This window comes from Malurus melanocephalus, unplaced genomic scaffold (assembly GCF_030028575.1).
Source record: "Malurus melanocephalus ecotype Western Australia unplaced genomic scaffold, MMel_1.1 scaffold_89, whole genome shotgun sequence".
Taxonomy (NCBI): Eukaryota; Metazoa; Chordata; class Aves; order Passeriformes; family Maluridae; genus Malurus; species Malurus melanocephalus.
In genome coordinates this window covers 1,291,895-1,319,316 of record NW_026623321.1, presented here as the reverse complement: position 1 = coordinate 1,319,316, position 27,422 = coordinate 1,291,895, and the positions used below count along the sequence as shown (strand labels likewise).

Sequence of the window (27,422 nt, the reverse complement as noted above, 5' to 3'; positions counted from 1 at the left end):
AATACAGCTGAGGGCTGCTGTGGGGAGCCTTGAGTCGTGGGCTGGACAGGGGAGACAGGCAGGCCAAGGGATATAACTGATGCTGGACACCACAAGGTGGGAGAGGGGAACAAATGTGATTTTGCCCACTCCCAGCCAGGAAGGCAGAAGAAAAATGGAGGGATGGACGAGACCTGTAGYTCTGGAGGAGAGACACCAGGGAACACGCAATTGGCAGACTCTCAGTCAAGACTCACAAAGTTGGCCAYTCTCAGTGGAGTCAGGAAGTTCCATACCTTTATCCCAAGGGAAGGGCTGTAGCACACTGCCCCACAGGAGCACGCTCAGCTCCTTCCACAGAACTCAACACAGTGTGGTGCTGGGCACCTTTTTTAATTCAAACCCACTGCTCGCTCACCCCTTGCTGATGGCTCAGCTGAACCATCAGAGGCTGCTTTGCCACGCTCAGCTCAGCTCCTCGGTGGAAGCCCTGGGAAAATGGGCCAGGAGCACACAGAGAGCAAGGGAACACAGGTGTCCACATCCATAAAATATTTATGTATTGATCGGTTTGTGTGCTGTCTCCTCCCACTGCATAACAGAGTGAGGGGCAACGCCAGCACTTTTTGCAAAATTCACCCCGGTGTTGGGGTCAGAGGGTAAGAGGGAATGACCTAAAGAAAGCTGAAATAAGGGACACGGAACAAGACCCGAGGCTGCTATGTGAACAAGGAAGGAGGAAGCCAGATGCAAGCCGAGCATTATATCCGAGARGCTGCCTCCCCACAGCCTCCTCTGCCCTCTGGCTCGCCATTGTCCAGCGGCAGCTCCCGTAGGCGGCTGCTGGCACAGCTCGGGCAGGGCTGTCTTGGGGGACTCGAGCGACAATAACGAGAGGGCTTGGGGATGCAGAGGCAAAGGTACGCCCTCTTTAAGGGGGGCAGCTCTGGGAAAGCACCAAATGCTATGCAAGAAAGGAATAAAATATTAAAAAGAAGGAGGCAAAGGCAGGCTGTGTTGCGGCTGGGCTAGTTACGGGAACCGGTACCAGGCGGGGCTTCAGCTAGCGGTGCCGGAGAGAGGCTTCTCTCCGGGGAATCCTGGCCGCGGCCGCATCCCTTCGCCCCGGGGCGCCCCGAAACCCTCCGGAGCAGCCGAGCCGCGCCTCGGCGGGACGAGAGGGAGAGGCGGGGGGGCCGGCAGAGGAAAGGGAGGTTCTGCCGCGTCCCCTCCTCTGCTCGCTCCGCCCGGGGCCGGCGGCGGGGCGCGGGGGGGAGCGGGGGGCGGCTCTCGGAGCCCGCTGCCGCCGCCGCATCCCCGCCGCAGCGGAAGCCGCACCCCCGCCGCCGGGGCCGGCCGGGCGCATCACCTCCCCGCCCCGTCCCGCCGCCGCCATGAACCCTCTCTTCGGCCCCAACCTCTTCCTCCTGCCGCAGGAGCAGCAGGGGCTGGCGGGCCCCGAGCTGCCGCCGCCGCCCGCCGCCGAGCCGCTGGCCGGGGAGCCGCCCGCCGGCCCCTTTCCCGCGCCGCCCGCCGCCATGGCCCTCCGCAACGACCTGGGCTCCAACATCAGCGTCCTCAAGACCCTGAACCTGCGGTTCCGATGCTTCCTGGCCAAGGTCCACGAGCTGGAGCGGCGCAACCGGCAGCTGGAGAAGCAGCTGCAGCAGGCGCTGGAGGAGGGGGCGAGCGGCCGCGGCCGGGGACCCCCGCGCCGGGACCAGGCGGTGCAGACCGGCTTCGTGGGTCCCATCCGCACCCTGGGGCTGGGGCTGGGGCCGGGGCTRGGGCTGGGCTCGGCACGGGCACTAGGGTCTCCCGGCTCCCGCCCCGGTGGTCCCGGCCAGCCCTCCGCCTTCTCGGCCGGCTCCCGCTTCATGCCCGGCACCATCTGGTCCTTCTCGCAAGCCCGGCGGCTCGGCCCCGGGCCCGAGACCACCCTGGTGCAGGGACCGGGGGTCTCCTGGGTCCACCCCGACGGGGTGGGTGTGCAGATCGACACCATCACCCCCGAGATCCGAGCCCTTTACAACGTGCTGGCCAAGGTGAAGAGGGAGCGCGACGAGTACAAGCGCAGGTGAGGAGGTGCGGCGGGAGCGAGGGGCACCGGTGGCATCCCCCGAGGGACCGAAACTATCGCCGGGGAGGCTGCRGGGCTCTGTCCGGTGGGCGCTGTGCGGGAGAAGCAGGGAGAGAAGGCGCCAGTCCTGGCCGGACTTCCCGGGAGCACGGGCTGCAAGGCAGCGTGAGGCCAAAATGTGGACCCCWGAAAGCGTTTGTTTATTGCCTGGATCTCCTCCCTTGCCACCCGGTGTGTGAACCCTCTCGGGATGTTCCTTGAGCCTTTTTCCATCTTGTCAACCTRGCATGAGGGTCTAGAAATGCTTTTCCAAGCGGGGAAGGARTAACTCCCAGAGTGACTCCAGGACRTGTGTTTTAAAGGCRAGGGGATCTGGAAATGCTTGGGAAGGAGAAGTAGCCTGAAAGTAGGTGAGGAAGGTGGACACACGGTAGTGAGCRGGTTTGGATTGGAAAAGGCTGCTGGGGAGAGTTCTCTGGATGTGTGGGAAGGTGTCGAGAAGCCCCTCAGCGGGGTCCCCCAGGCCCTTGCCCTTGCCAGTGCTCTCCTGCTGGCCCCTCAGCAGCGGAGAGCCAAGGCGGGACACCCCACTCCTCGGGGGCTTTCCTTCTGACCCAAAATAGCTGTGGCTTGGCTTGTGCCTTGGAGAAGGGTGAAGCAGAATGCAAAGCTAATCTCTTGGTGGGTTCTTCTTTCCCGTGCAGGGTGGCCGCTGCTCTCGCCTCGCACCGGCAGCGCTTTTGTTTCAGGCCGGTTTCCGAGGCTGCTCCCGGATCCGCACGTAGGATGAGATCAGGCTGGGGCAGAGCGTGGGGCCGGGCGAGAGCGTCACTGGTGACTGACACCACCCGAGCCACTGGTTTTGTTTTTAGCAGAAGTCACGTTGTGAAGTTTTASAAGGAGTTAGAAAGTTTCTGATTCYGYACCCGGCTCCCCACAGGAGCTGTGCTGCTGGCCAGTTCTGCACAGCCACGGGCTCCGGTGCCAAGATCAAGGCTGGGGATCTGAGATGACATCTTATGAYCAAAGCTTTTGGCTTTATAAGGCTTCAGCTAGGCAAAATTGCCTGTCAGATGCTCCAAAGGCACTGAGCAAGGCACATGGAAAGGAAGAGTTGGCATCTCTTCTTTCCCACCAACTGCTTCGTGTTCCTAAGGCCTTTGATCATTGAGCCAGTGGTCAAGCTCCTTCTCCAGAGGGGAGCAGCACTCCTTGCCTTGCATTTTCGGATCAGATAGTGGGAAGCTGGGGCCAATCTTTTGGCCAGGAAAGCTTGAGCCTCAAAGTGGGTCAGCCAGGAAGGACCAAGCTGGGATTGTTGTTGCTGCTGACACTTAGGGAGAATATAGAGCTTTTTGGGGTTTTCCCACTCTGGTAAGTGGGCTTCAGGGAAGGCTGTAGAGGGGGTGTCAGAGGGACTGCTGAGGGTGAGCAGGGCRGGCACCACAAGCTGCTACAAGCCAATGTTATTGGTGGGATCTATTTTTGGAGTGTGTTACCAGGAGCTGGGGGAAAGCAGACCCCACCCCCAGACCCTATCCARCACCAGGAACTTTCTTACGGGTACAGCCAGGTCCCAAACAGGGGAATGGGATGGGAGGATCCCATTTCCACACCCTTCTCTATGGTGGAGGCTGACACCGACATCCCCTGGGAGCTGAGAGTTCCTTGCCATGGTGGGCTGTGATCTGCTGYGGGGACAGTGCAGCTGGTGTCATGCCTTTGCCACCTGCCTGGGGACAGGTGGAAGAGGCCATATTAACACAGGACTTCCCAGTTCTCTGACCCGTGGCTCGGGTGCTGAAGCTTGTGCTTTTTTCAGGACAGCGTTGCCACCGTGCTCCGTACAGCACTTGGAGCAGGGCAGCAGGAGCTTCTCTCTGGACACACAGCGCCTGAAGTTCAAGTCAGGGATCCAGGAGGGGTGTGGGGGTTTTAGGGAGAGATGAGAATAGTTGCAGCAGCAGGAGAGAGGCTCACAGGAGCTGCAGTTGGGTGGAGCAGACTGAAATTAGGTGGCCTGGATAGGGGCAAAAAGGATGCCTGTGAGTGTCACAGAGACCTGCTAAGTGCTGGGATTCTGGGACCTTCACCACAGATTTGTGCTCTCTGCTACATCTGTACTCACAGGTAGTTCTTGGATGTTGCAAGGACCTGCTGGAGATGTGGGGTGAGCGGTGCTGTGACACGGTGTGTTAGAGTCACAGAGTGGTTTGGGTTGGAAAGGACCTTTAGGGATTACTGAGCCCAATCCCACTGCTGTGGAGTTTAACCAGATCAGTTTGCTCARAGTGCTGACCTTGAACATTTCCAGTGATGGGTCATCCACAACTTCTCTAGGCATCCTGYTCCAGTGCCTCACCATCATCCTAAAAAATTYTTCCTGATGTCCAATCTTCTTTCAGTTTAAAACCGTTGTCCCTTGTCCTGTCACTACAAGCAAAAAAYCTGGTRAAAAGTCTCTCTCAGTCATTYTTATAAGACCCTTTGTTTATTAAAATACTTCAAGAACGTTTTTTGTCATGGCCATTGCCTTCCAAGGAGCTGTGCCAGGCTGCAGGGCCTTCACCATGAAGGTAAGCTCAGACAGAGTTCCAATGTGGCAAGAGGGGGATTTGAGCAGCCCAAAGCCCCAGTGTGCCCGGACCCTGCAGGGTGGGGTGAAGCACCCCAGTGCCTGTTGCAGGGAGCAAGATTTTTAAAGATGGGGGAGTTGTTTATTTGGCTAARTGAACTTGTTGAAGGGACACACCTGGCGGGGAAGGGGGACACTGGAGGGACAGCACTGCATCTTTTCACGTCCCTGGCTTTGGGAGGGCTGTCCTGTAGCTGGCCAGGAGACGGTTGGGTCGGCCTGGAGCTGGGACCCTCCTGCCCTCGCTGTCTGCCTTTGGGCAGGTTGTTGCTTTGCAGCAGTGCAGGAAGGGCCCCCATCTGCCCTTGGCATGCACTGGTGACTGTGGGGCTGTGTGGGGCAGCCTTGGTTCCACTGGCAGTGACCTGGCAGCGGCCGCGCGGGGCTGCGGGTGCAGCRCTGCAGGCAGGTTATTATTAGGAGTGGTGCATTGCAGGAGGGAGCAGGCAAGAAGGAGCCAGGCAGGAGATGAGCGGAGAGAGGCTCGCAATGGATGGGTGCATGGATTTGTCCCTTGTGGGGTGAATCGCTGTTTGCTCCTGCCTTCAAGTCGGTGTTGCTGTAACTGCTCTCGTCTTCACAGCACTGGGATGAGATGAGCTCTTAGCAGGATTTGTAGCTGTGCTTTATGTCCCCAGTGAGTCTGGGCTATATAGAGACCCAGAGGGAGGCGGGGACCAAAAAAGAGGCAGTGCCACACTGAGAAAAACACTGAAAAATTTTTCTTATGGTGGAAGGCGTTTTTGTCCCTGGGGAAGGAGGCTTTGTTTGAGCAGTTCCCATATAAGGGCAATTCTACCTTTTAACTTTCTTATTACTTTTCCCTTCATCTCTGTCTTTCCCCAAAGAGATGGTAGCACTCTTTGATTCCCCTTCTGGAGCTGTGGTATGGATCCAACACCAACACGAGGAGTGCAGACTTTTGTCCTTGTTTGAGTAAGGAGCAGCATTTAAGCTTTAAGAGCTTATAAATTCATAAGCCAGAGCTCTCCCACGTCGTCAGATTGTCCAGATACCCCGAGATAACAAGTGTTTTCATATGCTTTCCGTCCTTCTAGACCTTAGGATTTATTGTTCAAACTTGGTATGGGTAAGTGAGAGGAGAGATTTTTCATATCCTCGTGCAGAGTCACAGAGTCTGTGTTGGTGCTTGCAGGCATTAAATAGAAACCAGAGCTCACAGCACCAGGAAGGKCCCAGCTCTGGTTGCTTTCCCAGAGTTATCTCTCTTTCTTGGAAAAATCTGGCTGTCCCAGAAGAGCCAGGAGCTGGGTAAGAACGCAGCAGCCCTGCCCCATGCCGCACCGCAGCGCATGCCAACCCCTCTGCTCTATGGCATCGTCATTTAGCCAAGAGCAGTACAGCTTGATGGCCTCCCAACAGACCGTGGGCTGGGCCAGCACTGCAACATGACCAAAGAGGTTGATCTCATGCAGTGAAATATAATATAATAATTGCATGGGGATGTGTCTTAGCATAGCAAGGCCAGGCGCCTTGCAGCTCTGCTTTTTGCCAAGTTGCAGAGCCCAATACCCACCGGACAGCCTGGCATAAAGTGGTACAATYCATCCTGCTTCCTTGTAGGATCAAACGGGGCTCTTTAATCCAACCTGGTTTGTGGCAGTAGAGCCAAGGGGTCTTGTGGCTCTGCCCAGGCAGCTTGGCCTGGCACAGGGCAGCCCTCGGCGTTGGGACAGGCAGGAGAGTCCCCCTTCAGGCACATCATGGTCACTTGCGCTGTGGGGTGCTTTGGTGTCAAGATCAGGGTTTGTGCTTTCTGGCAGCCCGAACTGCAACACTGCAGGCACACAAACCTGGTACAAAGATGGTGCAGATGGGGCAGCTCTGCAATGTGTCTGCAAACGTGTTGTTGAGTGCTGGAGCTGAACCTGCTGTGACCGAGGGCTGAGGGGCTCAGGGGCAGTGGGCTGTGGCAGGCTGTGGGCCAGCCCTGGTGTGGCAGGGCGTGTGGCACAGCTGCCACACAGAGCCTGTGGCCGGTGTCCCCAGCTCCCCCCATTGCAGGGCGGGTGGCCCTGGTGGGGCAGGGCTTGTGGCCGGGGGGGCCCATGGGCTTGGCAGCTGCCGTGGCCTGGAAACAAGAGGCTACGCATTCCTGGGCACGTTCTCCTTCCCACCCCGGTGCCGTCATCCCCCCCTCTCGGATAACTTTGGGGTGAGCAGCTGCTGCTCCATCCTGTCCCTTTTGGCAGCCAGCGAGGCAAGGGCGATGGGATCTGACCAGCGTTTGTCTCCCTAGATGGGAAGAGGAGTACACGGTGCGTGTCCAGCTTCAGGACAGGGTGACTGAGCTGCAGGAGGTGAGCACTGATCGCTGTTCTCCCCTTCCCCTGCACCCCAGCTGCATGATTTGCTGTGCTGATGGGCACATCTCCCTCTCCCCGGTACAGGAAGCCCAGGAGGCTGAAGCTTGCCAGGAGGAGCTGGCCATGAAGGTGGAGCAGCTCAAGGCAGAGCTTGTYGTCTTCAAGGGACTGATGAGCAATGTGAGTCCCAAATCCCTCCTTTCTGATCCCACAGCCGTATCCTACCCAAGTGGTGTGGCTGTGTGGAGAAGCAGATCCTTGGGGCACACCCAGCACTGTCAGGGTTGGCCCAGGGTGCAGGGGGCAAAGTAGGGATGCAGTCCACCTGAGGGGGAAAGCAGTGTCCCTGGCATTTATCTTGCCTGATGTTCCTCCTTTGTCCCCTTCCTGTGGTGCCGTGGGTTCAGAACATCACAGAGCTGGACACCAAGATCCAGGAGAAGGCCATGAAGGTGGACATGGACATCTGCCGTCGCATCGACATCACTGCCAAGCTGTGTGATGTGGCACAGCAGCGGAACTGCGAGGACATGATCAAGATGTTTCAGGTGAGAGGCGCCCGCTGCTGYTCCAGACTCAGCCACCAGCTCTGGGGAGGAGAGTTCCCAAAGGAGGTAGAAGAGACAGCACCAGCCAGGCCCCACTAGGGGAGACGCTTGGTCACCCTCACCCTTGCTCCTGGCAGTCCCTTGCTTTCTGTCTGTCTCGGGAGGACCAGGTGAAAGGGCACAGAGAGGAGGTGGAAAGCTCCAGATGTTGCTTTGGACATTGAGAGCCCCCTCAGCCTCTTGCTGACCTGTTGTATTGGGCCAGGGGACCCCACAGTGCTAGGGGAACAGCTGCAGGAGGGAGACAAGTTGCTTGAGCGTCTGTCTCTAACTCCATCTCTCTCCTTCCCCTTCCCCTCTCCGTCATCTTCTCTCTGTCTCTCTTCTCTGTCTCTGTCTCTTTTTTCTTTCTGGATGTTGCTGCCTTTCTGTCTCGCTCTTTGTCCCTACAGAAGCAACTGGTTAGTTCCATTCAGTTGAGAAATTTTTTGCAAATTTTAAGCTTTCTATAAAAAAGGTCGGACTACAATATTGACATATTTCACCTTTTTCAGACTGTCTCTTTTTTCCTGTTTCTGTCACTGTGTTTCCCTGTCTCTGGACTGGGGTGGTGGGTGATTTGAGTTTTTCTGCAGTAAAACCACATTGTTTTTTTCTCATCAGATTCATAGATTCCATCTTTAGTTGCTTAGTTTTAATTTTAGAAAATGCTAAAACCATGTTTTATCCATTGCACCCATCTTTAACCTGATCATAATGAGCCCATCTCTCTCTCTTTCTCTCTCTCTCTTTTCTTCCTTCCTTTCTTTCTGTCTTTCTCTCTCTCCCTGCCTTTCTGTCCCTCTGCCATTCCTTCCCCYTCATCTCCTCCCAACTGCCTGCTCCTGACCTCGGACCCGGCCTCGTTTCTGTAGTCTCTGCACTTGTCTCCCGTTAAGGTCCCAGCCTCGGTGGGGCGGAAGCGGGAGCGCAAGCAGGTCAGCGATGAGGACACCTCGCTGTCAGAGAGCGATGCCTCCCGGAAACCTGACGAGGAGGAGGAGGACGAGACCACGGCCATGAGTATCAATGAGGAAATGCAGAGGATGCTGAACCAGCTGTGAGTGCGGCTGCTGTGCACCTCAGCCCACGGTGTGGAGTCAGGCTCCAGCACCGGGCTCCCTGCTGCTCCTGGCATGGGGAGGGCAAGGGTGGTCTGTGGCTTCCCTTCCTGGGTGAGGGCAAGCTGGAAGATGCTGTRTGCTGTGTTCGTCCTGTGCACTATGGGACTGACCCCGTGGGAGATCTGAGCCCACYCATGCCAAGAGTGGGAGCTGTCCAACTCCCCTCCTCTTGCCCCCCATGCCTTTTGTGAAGCCATGCCTGGATTTGCCAGAGCTCCTGACCATAAAACCAGCCCTTCCCCACCAGCTAGCTGATGGGTTTGGGCACAGCTGAGCTCACCCTAGGCTGACCCCCAAGAGCTGCAGYGCTGCCTGTGAGTGGGAGCAGGGCTTTGGCACTGGCACAGCCCCCTGCCTGCCATGGTTTTCCTGCTGGGTGCTGACCCGCTGTTCCCTTGTGCCCAGGAGGGAGTATGACTTTGAGGATGACTGTGACAGCCTCACGTGGGAGGAGACAGAAGAAACGCTGCTCCTCTGGGAGGACTTCTCCGGATACGCCATTGCAGCCGCAGAGGTGCAGGGGGAGGTAACGGTGGTGCCAGGGCCAGGGTGGGTTGGGTTGGGACACTCAGTCCTGCCTGAGCCTGAGTGCTCTCTCCAAAAGATGAAGAGCTCTCAAAAGGGAAGATGCTCTCTCCAAAATCAGATTTCAGCCCCTTTCCCTATGCAGGCCTGTACAGATGCTCTCACACCTTTTTTATGTGAATCCATTTCTGCATCCATGTCAAGGTCTCTTTGTTAGAGGCCAGGGACCTGTAGCCTGAGAAATGTGCTGAGAGCAGAGTGCACACACTGTGGGAGAGCCACAGCCCTCCAGAGGAGAATACCTCTTGTGCCCAGACTGGTGTCTGGTAATCCTTGCTCATGTTCTCCAGCCTGCCTACCCACTGTGCAGCAAAACTGCCCCAACAGAGGTGTCAGTGCCTGGCCAAAGCCCTTGTCATTTGACCCTTGGCAGTCCCTGGGGATGTGTTATGCTTGGGAATGGTCTGTGCTCTCCAAATCTCCTGTGCAATGCTGGGCTTCTTCAGGTTGCTGTGGTCACTGCCCAGTGTGGCAAGTCCCGAGTCTCCCAAGTCCACGTTGGCAGGACTGACTCATGCCTTCTTCGTACCACACTGTACATGCTTCCTCTTATTTTCCCCGTGCTACCAGCTTTTTCTCTGATTTGTCTCTCTTGCCTTTGGTTCCTCACGCTGGACGCTTCCCTGCCCCTAAACCTGCTGTCTGCTCTCCTCAGCAGCAGGACGACAGCCTGGAGAAGGTGATCAAGGACACAGAGTCRCTGTTCAAGAGCCGTGAGAAGGAGTACCAGGAAACCATCGACCAAATAGAGGTGGGAGAAGGAGGAAATGGGRAGGACACGGYASAGAAGGGTGTGAAATGGGGGAGTGGGTCCCTGGGGGAGGGAGAYGCAGTGCTGGAACAGGTCACTGTTGATGTGGGTGACAGCCCTGGGTCTGGCCATGCCACCTGCCCTGTACTACGTGCCCTGGCATCATCTCTGCACCATTTCCCTTGCACAGCTGGAGCTGGCCACAGCCAAGAAYGACATGAACCGGCACCTCCACGAGTACATGGAAATGTGCAGCATGAAGCGAGGCTTGGATGTGCAGATGGAGACTTGCCGGCGGCTCATCACCCAGTCTGGGGACAGGTGAGCCTGCAGCAGGGATATCTGTGCTCTGGRTCTGAGGCCGGGGTGGTGGTGAGAGGGAGCTGAAGGACTGGGCAGCACTCTGGCAGGTGAAGCCAGGCACCCCAGATGGAGAGAGGAGCTGCCATTGTGCAGGGACACCATGCAAGTCCCCAAAGGCCTGGGCAGCCAGGGTGGCTCCAGGCTGGGGACYGCTGTGGTGGGCTCTTCACAGACCCCTAGCCTTACTTGCCTTGTCAGGGTTCTGCTCTGGGCAGGCCCTTCCAGCATCTCCCCYAGCTCTGCTTCGTGCTCTCAGTTGGTGTCCTCTGGAGCACCCTCCCAGCACCCAGGGACTCCCGCAGACCCACAGGAGCGAAAGGGGCCCTTCAGCTTCCCTCCTCTTTGCTCTGGTGACCCCTGCCCACACCAAACTGGGTCCTTTCCCTCCCCCTGKGCAATGCTATGACTGCTGCTCTTTATTCTTGTCTGCAGAAAGTCTCCTGCCTTCACTCCCAGCTCCAACAGCGAGTCCGCCCCAAATGAGGAGAGCGAGGAATCCGATCGTGATCCCCCCAGCGACGCTTCCATCAGATAATGAGGAGAGGCCCTGCTCCCTCAGACCCCCTTCCTGGCATGGGGGTGCCTGAGTCACACCTGGGAGAGACTGTCAGGGATGTGGAACCGCTGGTAAACGCCCGTCACCCAGGCTCACTCCTGTTTTGGGGTGCTTGGCAGATCCCACACCCCCCCTCACCGGATACCTTGCAAACGGGAATAGCTAGATAGACCTGAGGGCCCTTGCCCGGGCTGCTCTGCCTTCAGCCCCTTCTCTATTCCCTTTCCCTGCTTTGGTTAAGCCGTGGTTCGGGCAGGGAGGCTCCAAACCTGCCATGGTGGCGTTCTGCAGGACCTGTTCCCAGGCGCCCCCAGACCCGCCTCCTCTGGCCTCCGTCCTGGTACACCTGACCTGCCCCCRCCCTCCCCGCGCTACACGGAGCCCAATGAGAGCCGTACCTCCCTGCAAACTGGACCTGACACTGGTGCCAACTGGACCGAGCCCGGGGCTCTCCCCGTCCTTGCTGCTGGCCGGGCACCTGGCCGGTCCCCACGCCGCGCCGGGCACCCCGAGCCCTCCCACACCTCGTCCAGGGYGAGGGCTGAGTCCCGCTCACTGTGCACTTTGCTTTGCCGCCCGTCGGCGACGCGCTCACGTCTGTGTTACGGGGGCGAGGTCATTAAATGGGACAATTTCCTTTTCTACAGCGTCGCCGGGTGTGGGCTCTCCCTGTGCTGCTGCGCGCGGCTTGTGGCGGGGCTGTCCTCCGTCAGTCCCCAAGCCCTCATCGGTGGGTGCCCCCCGTGGGACAGTCCCATCCCTTGGATGTGCCAGGTGGGACTGGCAGATGGGACAGTGGTGACATTGCTGTTCTGAGAGCCACTGGCCCTCAGCAGGCTATGTGTACCACTGGTGCTGCATGGGCTGCCTTGGATCTAACCTGGAGCATCACTGATGCAGAGGCTGAGGGATTGGAAATGGATCTGATCCTGGATGGACTTGTGAACCTTCTTCTTCCCATTGCCTGGCATCCTCTGCCTCACCAGGGCATCCCAGAGCACCTTCCTGCCTGCCCTCAGTCCCATGTCCCACCTCTGTGTAACCGCAGTGGGGGATCCCCTGGCCCACCATCTCTTGTAGCATTCTCCTGGCTGGCTGCAGCACGTGCTCCTCCGGTGATGGTGCTGGGACACTGGGGCCTGGCAGGGAGTCAGGAGGGAGAGAGCAGCCTGCTGAGATGATGAGAGATCCAGAATGATCCAGAGAGGCAGTGTGATCCACTGAGCAGTGCACGGCCAAGGCAGGTGAAACTCGGAAGAACAAATGCTTCTCACTAAAGATGCTGAAGRAAAGAGAAAGTACAGGGCAGTAGAGTTTTTGGATCATCTTTAAGATTAGGTATGGAAGATAAAGTAGAGGCTGAGGGATACAAGAGTTTCCCTCTGTAGGTTTGGCCTGGGTGGCTGACACTGCCKGGTGCTTGAGCTGGGAGCAGCGCTGTGGCATCCGTGCACCCAGCACAGTCTCTGTTTGGGCAGGGTGAGGTGCTCTGCCTGTGCCTGTATGATGTGTTAAGGCATGTGCTGGCATTTCAGCAGGGGCTGGGCTGGCTGGTTAGAGCTGGCAGGGAGGTGAGTCCCTGCAAAAGGCAGGAGAATTGAGCGGGAAACAGGAAATCAGGACACAGCTGGAGCACTGCTGGTGCTGGGGAATGGCAGTTCCTCAGCCTGTGGTCTGCTGTGGGCTGGGCTCTGACTCCTGACTGCCATCTTTGCTTCTTTCAGGAGGCTGGGAGAGTGTTCCACGGGAGCAGCAGGGTCCTGGGGAGCAGCAGAAACCCAGGCTGTCGGTGGCTGTGCAGGGGGATGGGGGCYTGTGCCCCAGTGCCTGCCATGGCCCTCATCTCTGTGCCACCTTGCTCAACTGTTTCCATTTCTTTCCCTCTTCGTTTTTATACCTAAAAAAAGCCAAAGCCAGAGGAAATATTTCAATATTTCTACTTTCAAGTGATGATGCCTCACATGCTGTAGATCAGGGATCACTTCCTGTCCTGCTTGGAGGCTCTTCCGTTTCATGCAAATCCCCTTTCCTGTAGATGTCTGCAGCGTTTTATGCTCTATCTCTCCTGTGGAGAGTTCTGTGGGTTCCTGACAACTTCTGGCTTCCCCCATGGATAATCCAGGATGTGCATGCTTTTGCTTTGGTACTGCTTAACATACAGGGGTGCAGAGTACATACCCTGAGAGATCTCAAGCATGAATCACAGGACTGTTATCTCTGCCTCGAGCTGTCATTGCCCAGAGGAGCAGCAGGTGCTGCTAGACACCCATGTGCCAGGAACATGGGGACCCCAGTCCCACGCTGCCAGGACACCATTTGCAGTGAAACCGAAATCTCCACCACCCACATGTGCAAGATGYTGTTCCCTGGTGAATTGTATCAGCAGAGAGAGGCTCGGGTCCCCCACCAGTACAAGAGCTCTCTGTCAGGATACGCAACATGGATGCTTTGCCTCAGCAATTTCTCTGCGTGACAAGTACAGCCCAAGGTCTCTGGTGTTAGCTGGACCACCTACCTGTCCAGCAGTGGTGACCCCACATCTTTGATGCTGGATATGAGGAGATGGGGTCCCTCCAGCTGTTGAACTCTTCTTTGTGAGCTCCTTTTCATTCTTTGGGGAGTATCTAGCCTGCTTTTCTCCACCACAAGCCCTGCTGGGAGTGGTGATGTCTAGGARCTGCTCAGTGCTGTGTTGCTTCTTGAGTCCCTAACGTCACCCCTTTTCCAGGACACGTCTTGGCAGTGCCTTCTCAGGAAGCAATATCAAGTCCTGTCTAGCTCAGTGTCTGTGCATTCATGTGAATGTTTATAGTACAAGGACAGTCCAAGCTCAGGCTAAATGGGGTTCCATGGCAGGATGCCTCTGGGCAGTCCCTCTGTCAGCATTCAGCCCAGGATTGTGGCTGCTGAGTGCTGACCTCTTGAACATTTGTCCAAGACCATCCTTTAAGGATCATATCTCCCCAGTGGCAATGAGATCTTCCCACTGATTATTTAGGCAGACTGGTTCATCAGCTTCTTACCCCTCCGGAGTCCATGTTGGCAAAGACTTACTGGGACAGTCTGGAAGGGTGCTTGTGATTGCTCTGGCTTCTCCCTCCCCAGCATTTAGGCTGTTGTGCCCAGGTGTGGACAGGTGCAACTTTTATTGTCAGCCACGGGAATGGCACAAAACCCCTCCCTTGAGGCAAGAGTTGTCCCTGGGTTGGGGCAGACTCACTTGTGAGCATCCTGTCTCCATGAGGCACTGAGGGACACAAAGGTCAGCCTTTGAGCTGGGGTGACACACGCAGGTCTCTGCTGTGCCTGCTGCACTCCATGCTCCCCATGCTGAGATCAGCCTCTTGGCAAAGGACTTCAGCAGACTCCAGAAGTGAGTCCTGGCTTCCCACTGAATCCATTTCTAATCCCATAGCATGCAGTCACCTCCCCTACCCCTTCCCTGGTGATGTTTCCTGCRACTCATCTGAAAAGTGATCTGTCATCCTTGGAGACCTGTCTTCAAGGTGGCTCTGAGCTGGCTTCAGCCTCTTCAGGGACCTCCTTGGAAGAATCCCATGGGAACAGGCCCAGCAGGGAAGAGGATTTCAAGAGAGCTGGTCAGTATTCARGCACCACTTCCTCCAGGCTCAGGAACAGTGCATCCCTATGAGCAAGAAATCRAGCAAAGGGGGCAAGAGAATTCTGGAACTTTAAAGCAGAAGCAGGAGATACACAGGAGGTGGAATCAGGAACAGACTACTTGGAAAAAAATACAGGGATTTCGTCAGAGTAAGGCCTAGCTGGAATTAAATCTGGCCGAGGAGATGTCAAGGACAGCAAGAAGGGCTTTTCCAAATGTATAAAAACCATAGGAAAACTAAGGAAAATGTTGGCCTGCTACTAAATGGAGTGGGGACCCTGGTGACAGGACACTGAAGAGGCAGATACACTGAATGCCTTCTTTGTATTGGTCTTCACTGACAAGATGAGCCCTCAGGAGTCTCTGACCCAGGAGGCCAGGGAAAAGGAATGTTGGAAGGAAGATTTGCCCTTGGGAAAGAAGGATTGGGTTGGAGATCACCTGGAGAAATGTGATATCCTCAAATCCACGGGCCTTGTCAGGATRTATCCACAAGTGCTGAGGAACTGGTGGACACCATAGCAGTCATCTTTAATAGGTCTGGAGATCAAGAGAGGTGCCTGGGGCCTGGAAGAAAGYAAATGTCACCCCAGTCTTCAAAGAGGGCGAGAAGGAGGACCCAGAAAGCTACCAGCCAGTCAGCCTCACCTTAACCTCTGCAATGAGGTCATCCGTCACCTTGAAGGGATTATCTTTAAGCGTGTGGAATACAAGAAGGTGAGCAGGAGAGCCAGGCTTTCCTCACTAAAGGAAAATTTTGCTTGGCCAACGCGATGGTCTTCTACCASGAGACAACTGCCTGGATGGATGAGGGGAAAGCAGTAGATAGTTTCTATCTCAACTTCAGGAAGGCTTTTGACACTGTCTCTCACAAGATCCTCATAGATAAATTCAGGATGAGTGGACAGTGAGACAGATTGAGAACTGGCTGAATGGYAGATCCCAGAGAATCACAGTACAGGGTAGAGTTGGATGCCTGTCRCTCGTGGTGTCCCCCAAGGTTCACTACTGGGCCCATCTATGTTCAATTTACTCATCAATGACTTGGATGAAGGGGAGATGCCTTCTCAGCATGTTCACTGCTGTCACCAAGCTGGGAGGAGTGGCTGATACCTCAGAGGGGCTGTGCAGCCCTTCAGAGGGACCTCAAAATATTGGAGAGATGTGCAAAGAGGAACTGCCTGAAATTCAGCAAAGGTACATGCAAGGTCCTGCACCTGAGGAGGAATAACCCCATGTACCAGCACAGGTTGGGATCTGCTAGAAAGCAGCTCTGTGGAGAAGGACCTGGGGGTCATGGTGGACAGGAAGCTGTCCATGAGGCAGCAGTGTCTCCTTGTTGCCAAGAAGGCCTGTGGTGTCCTGGGRTGCCTTAGGAAGAACATTGCCAGCAGGTTGAGGGAGGGTTCCTCTCTGCCCCRGTGAGGCACATCTGGAGTGCAGTGTCCAGTTCTGGGCTCCTTGGTACAAAAGAGATGTGCAGGTCCTGGAGCAGGTCCAGCAGAGGGGAATAAAGATGATTTGGTGAGGAAGCACCTCATGAGGAAAGGCTGAGGGAGCTGGGCCTGTTCAGCCTTGAGTAATGATGTCTGAGAGGGCACCTCATCAATGTGTGTAAGTATCTGCAGGATGGGTGTCAGATGATGGAGCCAGGCTCCTCTTTTTAGTGATGCCAAGCACTAGGACACAAGGCCATGGACAGAAACTGGATCACTGGAAGTTCCAGCTGAACCAAGGAAGAACTTTGTTACTTTGCAGGTGATTGAGCCCTGGAGCAGATTGCCCAGGGATGTTGTGGAGTCTCTCTCACGGGACYTATTCCAGAACCATCTGGAGGCAATCCTGCACCATGTGGTCCAGGATGACACTTCTTGAGGAGAGAAGTTGAAACAGATTATTCCACTGGTAGTCCCTTCCAACCTTACCATTACCCATTCTGGGGTTCTGACCAGGCCCRCTGAATTTCTGTGATGAGTACTAGCAGATATTCCCACAGAGAGGGTGGGGAGCATCACTTTCCTTGCACCTGCCCACWTGAGTGTGGGATGATTCTTACTTGCTTTAGAGGATTCAGGAAACCTAACCACTAAGTAGCCCACATCTTCTTCCTTGAGAGCCTGCACCCTTCCCTTCACTCATTCCTGGATCCCATCTCTTTTAGATCATATCACTCAAGGAGTCTGACTTGCCTGTCAAGTCAGTCAAGGTCCTGTATTTTCCACCCAGCACTCTTCTGCTGAAGGTGCTTTGTCACTCATCCCACATGACTTGTGTATGTGTGAGTTAGCTTTTCCCCATATCAGGATTCCATGGATGGACCTAAATGTGATGCTGACAGCCTTCACTGGAACAACTTTGGATTGCCTGCCAACATGTTTTGTTATTTTGTTTATCATGTTTCTTAGACAAGAGTTAGGAGAGGTCAAAGCTGCATAGAAAGTTGATCCTGTTTCTGAGTTTGAGCTGGGAACTTGACTCACCTAAGCCTTACACCTTTGGCCATACTCTTTATTCATTTGTGGTTGTTGTGTCTCAGGTACTTGTGGCACAGGGTGTCACAAAACCTGCATGTGATGGTCATATATATCATACACTCTGGCTACAGGTAAGAAACCTCYCTTCGAGAGGAGAGGTCAGCATTAATGCAGAACACAGTGGAGTGCTGTCTCCCTCGAAATGCACCTGGATGATCCATGGACAAGCTCCTGAAAACATCTGGGAAGCCCCTGCACATGGTGATTATTGCTAGGAGTGATAGTAAGGCGGCATGGAGAGCTGGAAGGGCTGCAGTCAGCTTTAGGGAAGCCCAGTCATCACTTAATATTCCAGTGGATGTATGAGACTGTGAAGGGTGTTTTAGRTGTGAATTTCCTAAATGTTTGGGACACTTTCCCTTGGGACAGAGCAAGGAGATGGTGYTGTAGGTCCGCTGGTGGGGGGAATATAGATGTCATGGCTGGGAGAGCATCTCTAAKAGCTCAGTACTGAGGTAACACTGTGGAAAAGGAGATCAATGGCCACCAAAAGCCATCGTGATCAAGGTGCACCAATGTCACAACAGATGGGAAGAGGCAGCATTTTCTGCATTGAGGGTAGACTGCATCTGGGCAAAGTGCAAGAGGAAACTGAAAATYTCAGTGTAGGAAGAAAAAGTAGTTAATTGATATTTTTATATCTTTTCTTTTTATCTCAGCTACATGGTAGAACTGCTGGATAACCTGTTGGGTAAAGGGGGAATAATAGGCAAGGGCCATTACGAATTGGATTTACAAGCTGTGTTAAAAATCCTATTTGCTCTAGAGCTGATAGCCTAACATGCTCTGACACACAATTTCATCAAAGGCATTGAAGGGTTTTATATATAGTCCTGAATCCTTCCCAAAACTTGTTGATCTATTTTGTAAGTACCTCCCTGTTTTGCATGATGAGGGAAATTGTGTTGTCAATGGGAAGATTTGGCTGGGGATACCAAAGAATATGCTGTGCCAGGGGGAGAATTTCTCATCAATTTATAAATGATGGCATGCCCAAGTAAGGCAATGATTTTAGATGTCCTTGTGACAGATGAAGATTGGGTTAAGACTGATGGTTGCCTAAGGACAAGGGATCAACTGAGAAACAAACTAAGACATCAGCCAGCACAAAATGTCACAGCAGAGAACTGTGTGGTGTTAGGTAGCTTTTTCTTAGAGTGAAATAAGAGGGAAGTCTTAGAAAGAGCTGTGTTTTTCCAGTTCTTCAAAAAGCTCTCAGTGAACTACTTCCTTGAGTAAGTGGCGATGTGACAAAAGTACTTAGAAATAAGAATAACTRATAAAAATAATAATAAAGCTTGACYTACATTAACAAAAATAAACCTTGTAACAACTCCAGCAACTGTGGGTAGRAGAAAAGGAATAGAAAGACAACAAAATAATTTAGCTGTATGAAAAAAAGTCTTCAGCTGCTCATGTCACTTCAGAAAAAAAGAAAATACCTAACTGTCTAAGGAACTAACATGCTGTTGTAGCTATATTTAAAGAAAAATCAATCCTAACAGTAATATTTTTTCTTGGCTGAAACTGGGGGAAAAAAAAACAAAAAAAAAAAAGAGAAGTACTCACCACACAAGTCTGTTCTGTATATGGAAAATGCAAAATGTGGTCAGAAGGGAATGATGAAGCACTTTCCAGGCAGTTAGCAATAAGGAAGGTCCCTGACAGGATTTCCAGATGAGCACTGTTACAGTACCAGGCACAGATGACCTGGAGCACACTAAGTGTGGGGTGCACGGGGTGCTGTAGGATGAACAAGCCCCCACACAAAGCCTGAGGCTGCCAGGGGAATTGGAGTGAGCAATGCTGAAAATGAAGTGCAGCACTGTCGCTGCATTTCTGCAAATGGTGTTTTGCAAAAAACAGTAACCTCCACACTAAGAAATGCACTGGMTGCTGAAATCCATGATTTGCAGAGGTCAGTTTTTAAAAGCATCAGGGAAGACATTTAAAGGAAAGCCTGGGTGGATGGGCAAGCAAATGACGTCAGTGCTTAGTCTGACAGGGCATGGACGAAAGCCAATGAGAAACCAGTGGAGGGGGGAGGAGGGGAGAAATCATGTAGGAACGGAAAAAATCTGCAATTTAAGTAACATTTATAGAAGGACAAGGAACTGACAGACAAAACTGGTACCATTTTTAAAATGAAGAAATGATACAGACTCTCAGGAGGAGTAAATATCTCAAGTAAAAAGTGCCAAGAGGTATTACAAAATATTTCTGAATAAGGTCAAAACAGAGATTCTGTTGCCATGCATATGTAGCCATGCTTAGTTACATACAAGAGCAAGAAATAGTAGTGACTAACCTTCCCTGGAACAACAGGAGGGTTGGAAAAGGAGCAGGGCTCACAAGCAACCTTGTGCAAGTTCTCAGCCAGACACTGAAGATGTCTTCTTTAAACATATCCACATGTGACATTGGTGTCCTTTGTCCTGCTTTGCATCAGAAACGAATAGATGGACTGAAGACTTATAACTATGATTCCAGGCTGTAAAAAAAAAAATGTTTTGAGAGTGAAAAGTTTAGTTATTTTGCTCCTCGAAAGAAAGACAAGTGTCTTTGCGCAGTGCCTAAAATCACTTCATGATGTTGGTCAAGATGGCAGTTTAGTCAGGGTGATAAAGGCATATGAGGAGGCTGAGGGGATGGGGAAGCTGGAGGCCATGTGAGATTTGGCACCTGGTGTCCAGCACCTAAACCAGTATCCAACTTGGCAACTAAAAACCTGGAAATTACACAAATTACAAACCACCTTCTTTTTTTTTCTTTTTTTTTTTTCCCCTTTCCCTGCTGTCCCAGGACTCAGAGCAAGGTCAATAAAAGTTGCTCACTTGTTTGTTGGAAGTCTGGACAATGTCAGAGGAGGGCTTTGAGACCTGCAATGTCAGAGCTGTGTCCTCCACTGCATGTAGTATTTCTCATTTAGCAACCTTGAATTTCACCCAGCATTTTAATAACCCAGTCAYTTGGTCACAAGATCCTTCTGCACCTTTCCACAGGCTGAGATTCAGGGCTGAGTTGGGTCATTTTGCATAATCAACACACCTTGGCACCCCATGTTCCAAATTGTTCTGAAGGTGGCCTCAGGTGCTGGCTACTTATATCTTCTCTCTCAGTTGCCACCAGCCTTGCCACAAGTTTTCAGCCTGGAGAGGATGGTCTTCTCTGTCCTAAGGCAGTTCTTTGAAGGGTTTTGCCAGCCTGTTTTTCCCTAAATCCCACTGCTTTTCCTCATGTTGGGGGTTGAGGTGAGTGGTGAATTACTTGCAGCACAGTTACCTGTTCACCCATTTCATGCTGGAGACCACCTAAGTCTGGCATGTGGTTTGCTGCCCTTCATGTCACAGACGTTCTCAAATCCTGATGCTTCACTTTTCAGTGGTTGCTTCATCTSATTGTTGCCAAGGAATATCTCCTGTCTGGCAACACCCCAAAGCTCCCCTGACAGCAAAACATCAACTACTTTTCATTCAGGGCCTTAAGCTTCCCTAATCACTCCCACGGCTTTTTGGCAGCTTTCTTATCTCCAAGATACATTTGATAGAGGTTTTCATCCTTCCTTTTATATTTGTCATGGAATCTCCTTTTTTTTTTTCCCCCTTTAGGTGATCAAATTTCATCTACTAGTATTTATGAGTTTTTCTTCTATTTTCGTTTGACTACAGCTTCTGCTTTTTGACAGCTGCCTTTTCAAATCTTATGCTGTGAAGTATAACCCAGCACCACTGTTCCTTCTGGGAACATTTAATTGAGAATAACTCCCTCAAGAAGATGATACTTCTGTAGTAAGGTAATACATGGAGGTAAGTCAGCTGTCCTAGAGTAAGAGATTACATTCAGCTCAGAAGAATAAGTTAACAAATTGTTTGTTTTTGCAGCATGCACACAGGGTGATTGCCCAAAGGTAGGGAGCTTGGTTTTGATGAAATGTGAGTACTGCTGCAGCCTGCAGGGGTATTTGCATACCCTAAGGCATGAACCTGTACTTTGTGAATGGCATCAATTGTGAAGGAGTTGAAACATTATCCTTTAAGATGTCTGTCTTTGTAACACTGTCACAGTCTTTAAGAGACCTCTATCTCCTCTTCATGCCCTGGTCTTGTCAATTGCTTTGCTCCAAGCTGATTTACTTCAGAAGTGGATAGAGGATATTTTAAATATCCAAGACCTTTCTTTTGCTGTGCTTACARAATCGCCATTTTGTTACATTTTGGAGTGATTTTTCAAGTGAACTCAATTCCACATCTGCTCAAGCTGATTTTCACTACATGGCAYCTTAGTGCTGAAGTTTCATGCTCACATCTCAATAAGAAAGTGGTCTGAGGACCTTTCTTGGGGAAGCAATGCATGTGTAAAAGTCTGCGCAAGGAAATATAAAATAACTTCTCTGACTATTCAAAGTTACCATAAAACTAAATTTTCCTGTAACACCACTGCTAATTATCCTTAACTGTCTTTAAAAAAGGAAAGTAAAAGGTAGTGCTTACTACCCCTAGAAATGGTTGGCTGCCCATCAGAGAAACTCCTCCTTGGGTTGGCAAGAGAGCTTTCCCAGGTGGAAGGCAGAGTCAAACCTTTAGCCAGGATCAGTGTCATCCTGTACCTTCCCCTTGCAAGGTGCTCACAAACCAGGATAGATTCTGGCTTGTTGCAGTTGCTCTTGGAATTGGTTTGTCCCAGCAAAGTGGCACAATTGCTTTGCTGAATGAGAGCCTCTCTATGTGTGCTTGAGCACCTGCCTTGCCTGACCAAACATTTCTATCAGCTTTCCTTAGAAATGCTGCAAGAACAAACCTAGAGTTCCCCTACTTTGGAGAAAACTCTGAAGACAGAAGCAGTTGCCACAGTAGATCTCCCATCTTTATCTCAATACTATAGTTTATCATATATGTCAATTTTGCAAACTGATGGGGAAAAAAAGCCTACCTTTTTTTTTTTTTTTTTTTTTTTTTTTTTTTTTTTTTTTTTTAGGTCAGGGTTGCAATTCTCAGACAGGCTGGCCACTGAGCTAGTTTTTCCATCTGTCCAGAGGGGCCTTGCTGTGGTGCCATCTGCAGGCACAGTCTCTGGCTGCAAAATGAGGATTCAGAAGAGCTGTGAGTTTTAGGGAGGTACATGAGAGAGGAAACCAAGCCCTCCAGGCAGTCCAAAAGCTGCAGGACTTGTTTGCCACACTCACTCTCCTTGTTTCCATACAAGACCAACCGTGTTTTATTGACTAATTCCTGGCTTACCTTGCCTGAATATGATATAGTTTTTCTAGGAATTTCAAGCCAGTTGAAATAGTATTTTAAAACAGAGTGAACCTTTATTCAAGACATTCCCAGCAACTGTTGGTCTGAGAGCACATACTCTTCCTCCACTCCACCCCCAGGTTTTATGAATTAGCTCATTCCCAGAGCAATTTGATCTCAGATTGGATAGGGCTCATACTTGTTAAATAACAGGAATTCCTTGCCCTACCAATGTTCAGGTAGAATATCTTGCTAAGGAAACATAAGGCTTTTTAGGAGAAAAAGTTGATCGTAGAAATATTCCAGCTTTTAAGCCAGTTCAAAATATGTTTCACATGGGAAAACAGAACATCCATTCGTTCCCCCCCATGAGGTGTTTTGCAGAGTAGCCTCTCTGCACTTCCAGATTATCGAGGTGCTGACTGGCACGCACACAAATATGCCGTCAGCACACAGCACAGCCATTCAAAGCACCCAAGCACAGCAATCAAGGACAGGATGGGACCAACCCAAGACTCATTTGTAAGCCTGACAGCTCTCCCGGCTACACAGCCCCGTGGGAGGGCTGCCCCCACTGAGTCCCAGCATCAGACAGCTCCCACTTAATGCTAGTTACCTAAAGTTCCCAAGGGGCCATTTGTGATGCAATCCAAGTATTTCTGCTGTCCCAGGGCTAACAAGCTGCTCTGAGTCCCAGTTCCTATCCAGAGGCAGGTTATTCAACCTTCTTCTCTTTGCAATGCAACTTTGAGTCATCGCCCTCTAGTCCAGCAAACATTTAATTCTTAGGCAGCCCAACTGCTGGAGATAAGCGGCTCCAGGAAACCACGTCCAGCATACCTTGATCCTGAGTGCKTAAGTCCTCCAGCTTATGTCCTTGCTGCATCCAGATCAGGGTCTATAGCAGTTGGGGTCCAGACAACAGCTCCAACTGTGCCTGCCAGGGAGAGAACACATCAGCCCTGAGATGTTAAATTAAGCTGCTAAAAATGGAGTGCCACGTGATTTTGTGCAGTGGATCGCTTATCTGTCCTAGYGCTCACAGGTCATGGAAGGCTCCATCCCTGCCCGGCAGGATTCATGCTTCCAGAACTAATGCAGGGAGGCAGAGGGCTGACACTCACCTTGCAGAGATTTGCTGCTCAGCAGCTTAACTGCAACTGCCCCTCCTTACGCACAGAATTAAGCCAGAATTAAGACTGGCCACCACCATGCTGACACTGGCCTCCGACACGTCCCTAGGCAGCCATTTCCTCTCAGGCAAAGCCAATTCATTTTAAAAGGCAAGACCAAATGAAATACCCTCCTTATAAAATCAGGAAGTGTCTTCCTTGTCCCTCACCAAGGCAGGAGGAGCATTTGTTTCTTGTGCACCTTTACCAAACCAAATGCAAGTCATCTGCTCAGCATTTTTACTGTGTACACCCATCAGCCACACAGATCCAGAGCTAGAGGGTGGATGGAGCCACAAAGCTGCTTTCCATTCTACCACGCAGCAGTCCTGCTGTGCACCACACCTTGTTTTGGCTCACGGGCTGGAGTCTGGACTCTCCCATGCGGAAGCAGCTCAGCAGGCTGCACTCCCCAGCTCCTCACAGCAGCTGGTGGAGACTGTGCCATGCAGGCGCCTGCAACTGCTCATTACATACATGCCCACCCTTCTCCCCTCTCCCCCTGAAGACAGACAAGGCTTTTCAGATGGTGATCACTTTTATTGATGTAAGGTGGTACACAAACAGATCAGTTTCTATCAGCCTCTCCACCTCCCCCAGGTTCGGGGAGAAGTTGGAGGAGTGGGGGAGACAAGGGAACAGAACTGGCCTCTCACTGCAGGATGCAGAGCTAAGCGGTGGTGAACAAGGGCAGGGGCTCCAACAAAGGAGAGTCCTGCTTCCCTAGGCAGCAGGGGGACTGTGTGCTCGGCTTTACTCCTTGGATGCCATGTGAACCATCAAGTCCACAACGCGGTTGCTGTATCCATATTCATTATCATACCTGAGGACAGAAAACAAATGCTGTCAGGGCTGATCCATTTCTTGCACTCCCTTCTTCCATTCTTCCTGCTCCTCTGCCCCATCCCACACAACTGAACTCCCTCCAGGAGGGGAAGGAAAAGGCTGTAACTTCAGCTAAGCTAATCTCACTCCACAAAAACTCTTACAAATTGGAGCCACTCTACACCACAGGGATCTGTGTATCCTCTGGATCACCAGCAGTGACCAACAGGACCAAAGTTTGTAACCTGTCTGTGCCAGCCCCTACATAACCCAGYGCTGCACCTACCAGGAAACCAGCTTGACAAAATTGTCGTTCAGTGCAATGCCAGCACCCGCATCAAAGGTGGAGGAATGGCTGTCACCATTGAAGTCACAGGACACAACCTGAAACAGAAAAAATTGTAATGCATATGGCTGCCCACAGCCTGAACCCCAAGTAACCAAACCAGGATCCCAGCAAAGCTGCTGCCAGCAGTCTTTCAGAAAAATGAGGCAACTGCCAATAACCACAGGCCAAGAGAACAAGAGGTCCTTACCTGGTCCTCTGTGTATGCCAGGATGCCCTTCATGGGCCCATCAGCAGCCTCTTTCACCACCCTCTTGATGTCATCATACTTGGCCTGAGGAGAGACAGATGTTCAGATCCCAATTCACACAAAATGTCCACCAGGGACAGGGGAGGGAGGRGACACACATGAGAACAGCCAGCAGATGCTCCTCACAAAGATCACATCTTCAGGACAATACAGATGCAAAGAGGGAAATTTCAGGTGCAAGACAGAGTTTAGAAGAAGGAAGAGCACATCCAGAAGTTGTTAGGACCTCATCCACAACACTTACTGGTTTCTCCAGACGGCAGGTCAGGTCCACAACGGAGACATTAGGGGTTGGCACACGGAAAGCCATTCCAGTAAGTTTCCTGTGAGAGACATGAGTCAGCAAGAACAGCATCTGGCACTCCTTTGCCAGCCTAGGAATGTTCTGCCTCCTCCTGACATCGAGAAAGGACAATACTCACCCATTGAGCTCAGGAATGACTTTTCCCACAGCCTTAGCAGCTCCAGTAGATGCTGGGATAATGTTCTGAGCAGCACCTCTGCCATCCCTCCAGAGCTTCCCAGAGGGCCCATCCACTGTCTTCTGTGTGGCTGTGATKGCATGGACAGTGGTCTGAAGAAAGAGCACAGGAGTAAGAATACAGCCAATATTCTCCCAGGTGACACAGGGAGTACAGAAGCTTTCCCTCTCACASGAGGGGATCCATGGATAGGTTACCCTCCTCAGCACTAAACTGCAGACCTACCATAAGACCCTCCACGATGCCAAAGTTGTCATGGATGACCTTGGCYAAGGGCGCCAGGCAGTTAGTAGTGCAGGAAGCATTGCTGGAGTAGAGAAAAAAAAGCACCTTAGCCAGAGGCAACACATCCASTGAGGTGAGATGAAACCCCAGGCAGCTGATGAGCAGTCCAGGCCAGAAAACATGTTCCGTTTTCCTTACCTGACAATTTTGAGAGACTTGTCATACTTCTCGTGGTTGACACCCATCACGAACATGGGAGCATCAGCAGAGGGGGCAGAGATGATCACACGCTTGGCACCACCCTTCAGGTGAGCCTGGAGAGAAAGAGGTAAGAGATTAGGTAACTCAGGATCCTGCCAAGCTTTCTTCTTCAGACAACCTCTTCTCCTTAACAGCCCCATCTTGAGCAGCTCTGTACATAGTGAATGTGACCCACAGGCAGAAGCAGCACTATCCCTTCKCTCCTGTGCCTCTGGGGCATACTCACCCCGGCCTTCTCCATGGTGGTGAAGACACCGGTGGACTCCACAACATATTCAGCACCAGCATCTGCCCACTTGATRTTGCTGGGGTCACGCCTAAGGAAGGACAAAATTTTAAGCGCTGCTCCATGACACACCTGCTTTCATCCTCTAGAAGGGCAACAGGGAAAAAGATACTTACTCCTGGAAGATGGTGATAGCATTCCCATTAATCACAAGTTTCCCATTCTCAGCCTTGACAGTGCCCTTGAAGTGGCCATGAGTAGAGTCATATTTGAACATGTAAACCTAATAGAGARGGAATGGAAGGTCAGGTACATAGGCTGCCATGATCCTCTAACACTCTGAGAAGCTACTAGAACACATCCAGAGGAGCCCTACTCAGAAAGGCCCAAAGAGGGCACTACGAAGCAACTCACCATGTAGTTCAGATCAATGAAGGGATCATTGATGGCCACCACTTGGACTTTGCCAGAGAGGACGGCAGCCCGAGTGACCAGGCGGCCGATGCGGCCAAATCTGGAGAGAGAAAGACATGCGTGAGGAGGTGCAACAGGGAACCTGCCCAGCTGGGTATGACAGGCAGTCCTTGGCAGCCTTCCCTCAGGATCATCTGCTGCTCCCTGCCCGGTAGGGCAGGAGGGAGCCCTGCAGTTCGTCCAAAGGCCAAGGCACCCCGGTTAAAGATTAAGAGCGACCCTCGCCCCGGAAAGGTCAATCGCTAAATTTACTGAGAGCCCCGGGGATCCGGTTACTCCTCGGCCTGGCACGAGAAGGTCACATCCCCGGGGGCCGCCATCGATACACGATCCACTGGGCGACCTTTTGGTGGGGGGCTGCGGGGATCCCCGGGAATTGGGGGGAAATTGGGGCAGCCGTGCAACGGCAGCCCCTTCCGGGCTGAGTCACCCCGAATCCGAAGGGAAATGAGTCAGCAGCACCGCTCTGCCCGGGGGACACCAGCGGAGCAGGACCGGCGGGATTCAACCTCTCCTCCCCCCCCCGCCCCCCCCCAAATCCGCCCCCGCGCCCTTGAGGCGACCTTGCCCCCCCACTCCGGTATATCCCCCTCGCCCCCCCCTCCCCAAAATCCCTGCTGTCCTAGCTGGCCCCGACACTCACCCATTGACTCCGACTTTCACCATCTTTACCACTTCGGGATGTTCCTGCGGGCAGAAAGCGGCGATGGAGGCATGAGGGAAAGCGCGAACCGCCRCCGGCAGCCGCACTCCCCTGAGGGGCCGTTAACGTCTCGCCCCG

The 27,422-nt window shown here is 52.5% G+C and overlaps 2 protein-coding genes across 7 annotated transcripts in view; one reads left to right on the top strand and one right to left on the bottom strand.

Annotated features, from left to right (window-relative positions):
• The first annotated feature begins 1,323 nt into the window (after positions 1-1,323).
• On the top strand, positions 1,324-15,329 carry IFFO1 (intermediate filament family orphan 1). Of its 6 annotated transcripts, none has more exons than XM_057368186.1 (9): positions 1,324-2,056; positions 6,955-7,015; positions 7,106-7,201; positions 7,429-7,569; positions 8,508-8,668; positions 9,138-9,258; positions 9,976-10,068; positions 10,259-10,389; positions 10,864-15,329. In XM_057368186.1, exons 1-9 carry the CDS (start codon positions 1,374-1,376, stop codon positions 10,964-10,966), a joined length of 1,590 nt encoding a protein of 529 aa, XP_057224169.1. In that variant the 5' UTR covers positions 1,324-1,373; the 3' UTR covers positions 10,967-15,329. The 6 variants fall into 6 exon arrangements, with proteins under 6 accessions (XP_057224169.1, XP_057224167.1, XP_057224166.1 ...); XM_057368184.1 differs by having other exon boundaries at positions 8,484-8,668; positions 9,138-9,246; XM_057368183.1 differs by having other exon boundaries at positions 8,484-8,668; positions 9,138-9,246; positions 9,973-10,068.
• An 8,742-nt stretch (positions 15,330-24,071) lies between these two features.
• The window catches only part of GAPDH (glyceraldehyde-3-phosphate dehydrogenase), a 5,546-nt gene continuing 2,195 nt past the window's right edge, over positions 24,072-27,422 (bottom strand). Inside the window, exons 3-13 of the mRNA XM_057368179.1 lie at positions 27,285-27,328; positions 26,582-26,681; positions 26,344-26,450; positions 26,168-26,258; positions 25,879-25,994; positions 25,681-25,762; positions 25,396-25,547; positions 25,218-25,296; positions 24,914-24,997; positions 24,664-24,761; positions 24,072-24,375 (exon numbers count right to left, since the gene is read on the bottom strand). Of these exons, the coding sequence (XP_057224162.1) occupies positions 24,306-24,375; positions 24,664-24,761; positions 24,914-24,997; positions 25,218-25,296; positions 25,396-25,547; positions 25,681-25,762; positions 25,879-25,994; positions 26,168-26,258; positions 26,344-26,450; positions 26,582-26,681; positions 27,285-27,328 (1,023 nt within the window). The 3' untranslated portion in view covers positions 24,072-24,305. The remainder of the gene's footprint in view (positions 24,376-24,663; positions 24,762-24,913; positions 24,998-25,217; positions 25,297-25,395; positions 25,548-25,680; positions 25,763-25,878; positions 25,995-26,167; positions 26,259-26,343; positions 26,451-26,581; positions 26,682-27,284; positions 27,329-27,422) is intronic.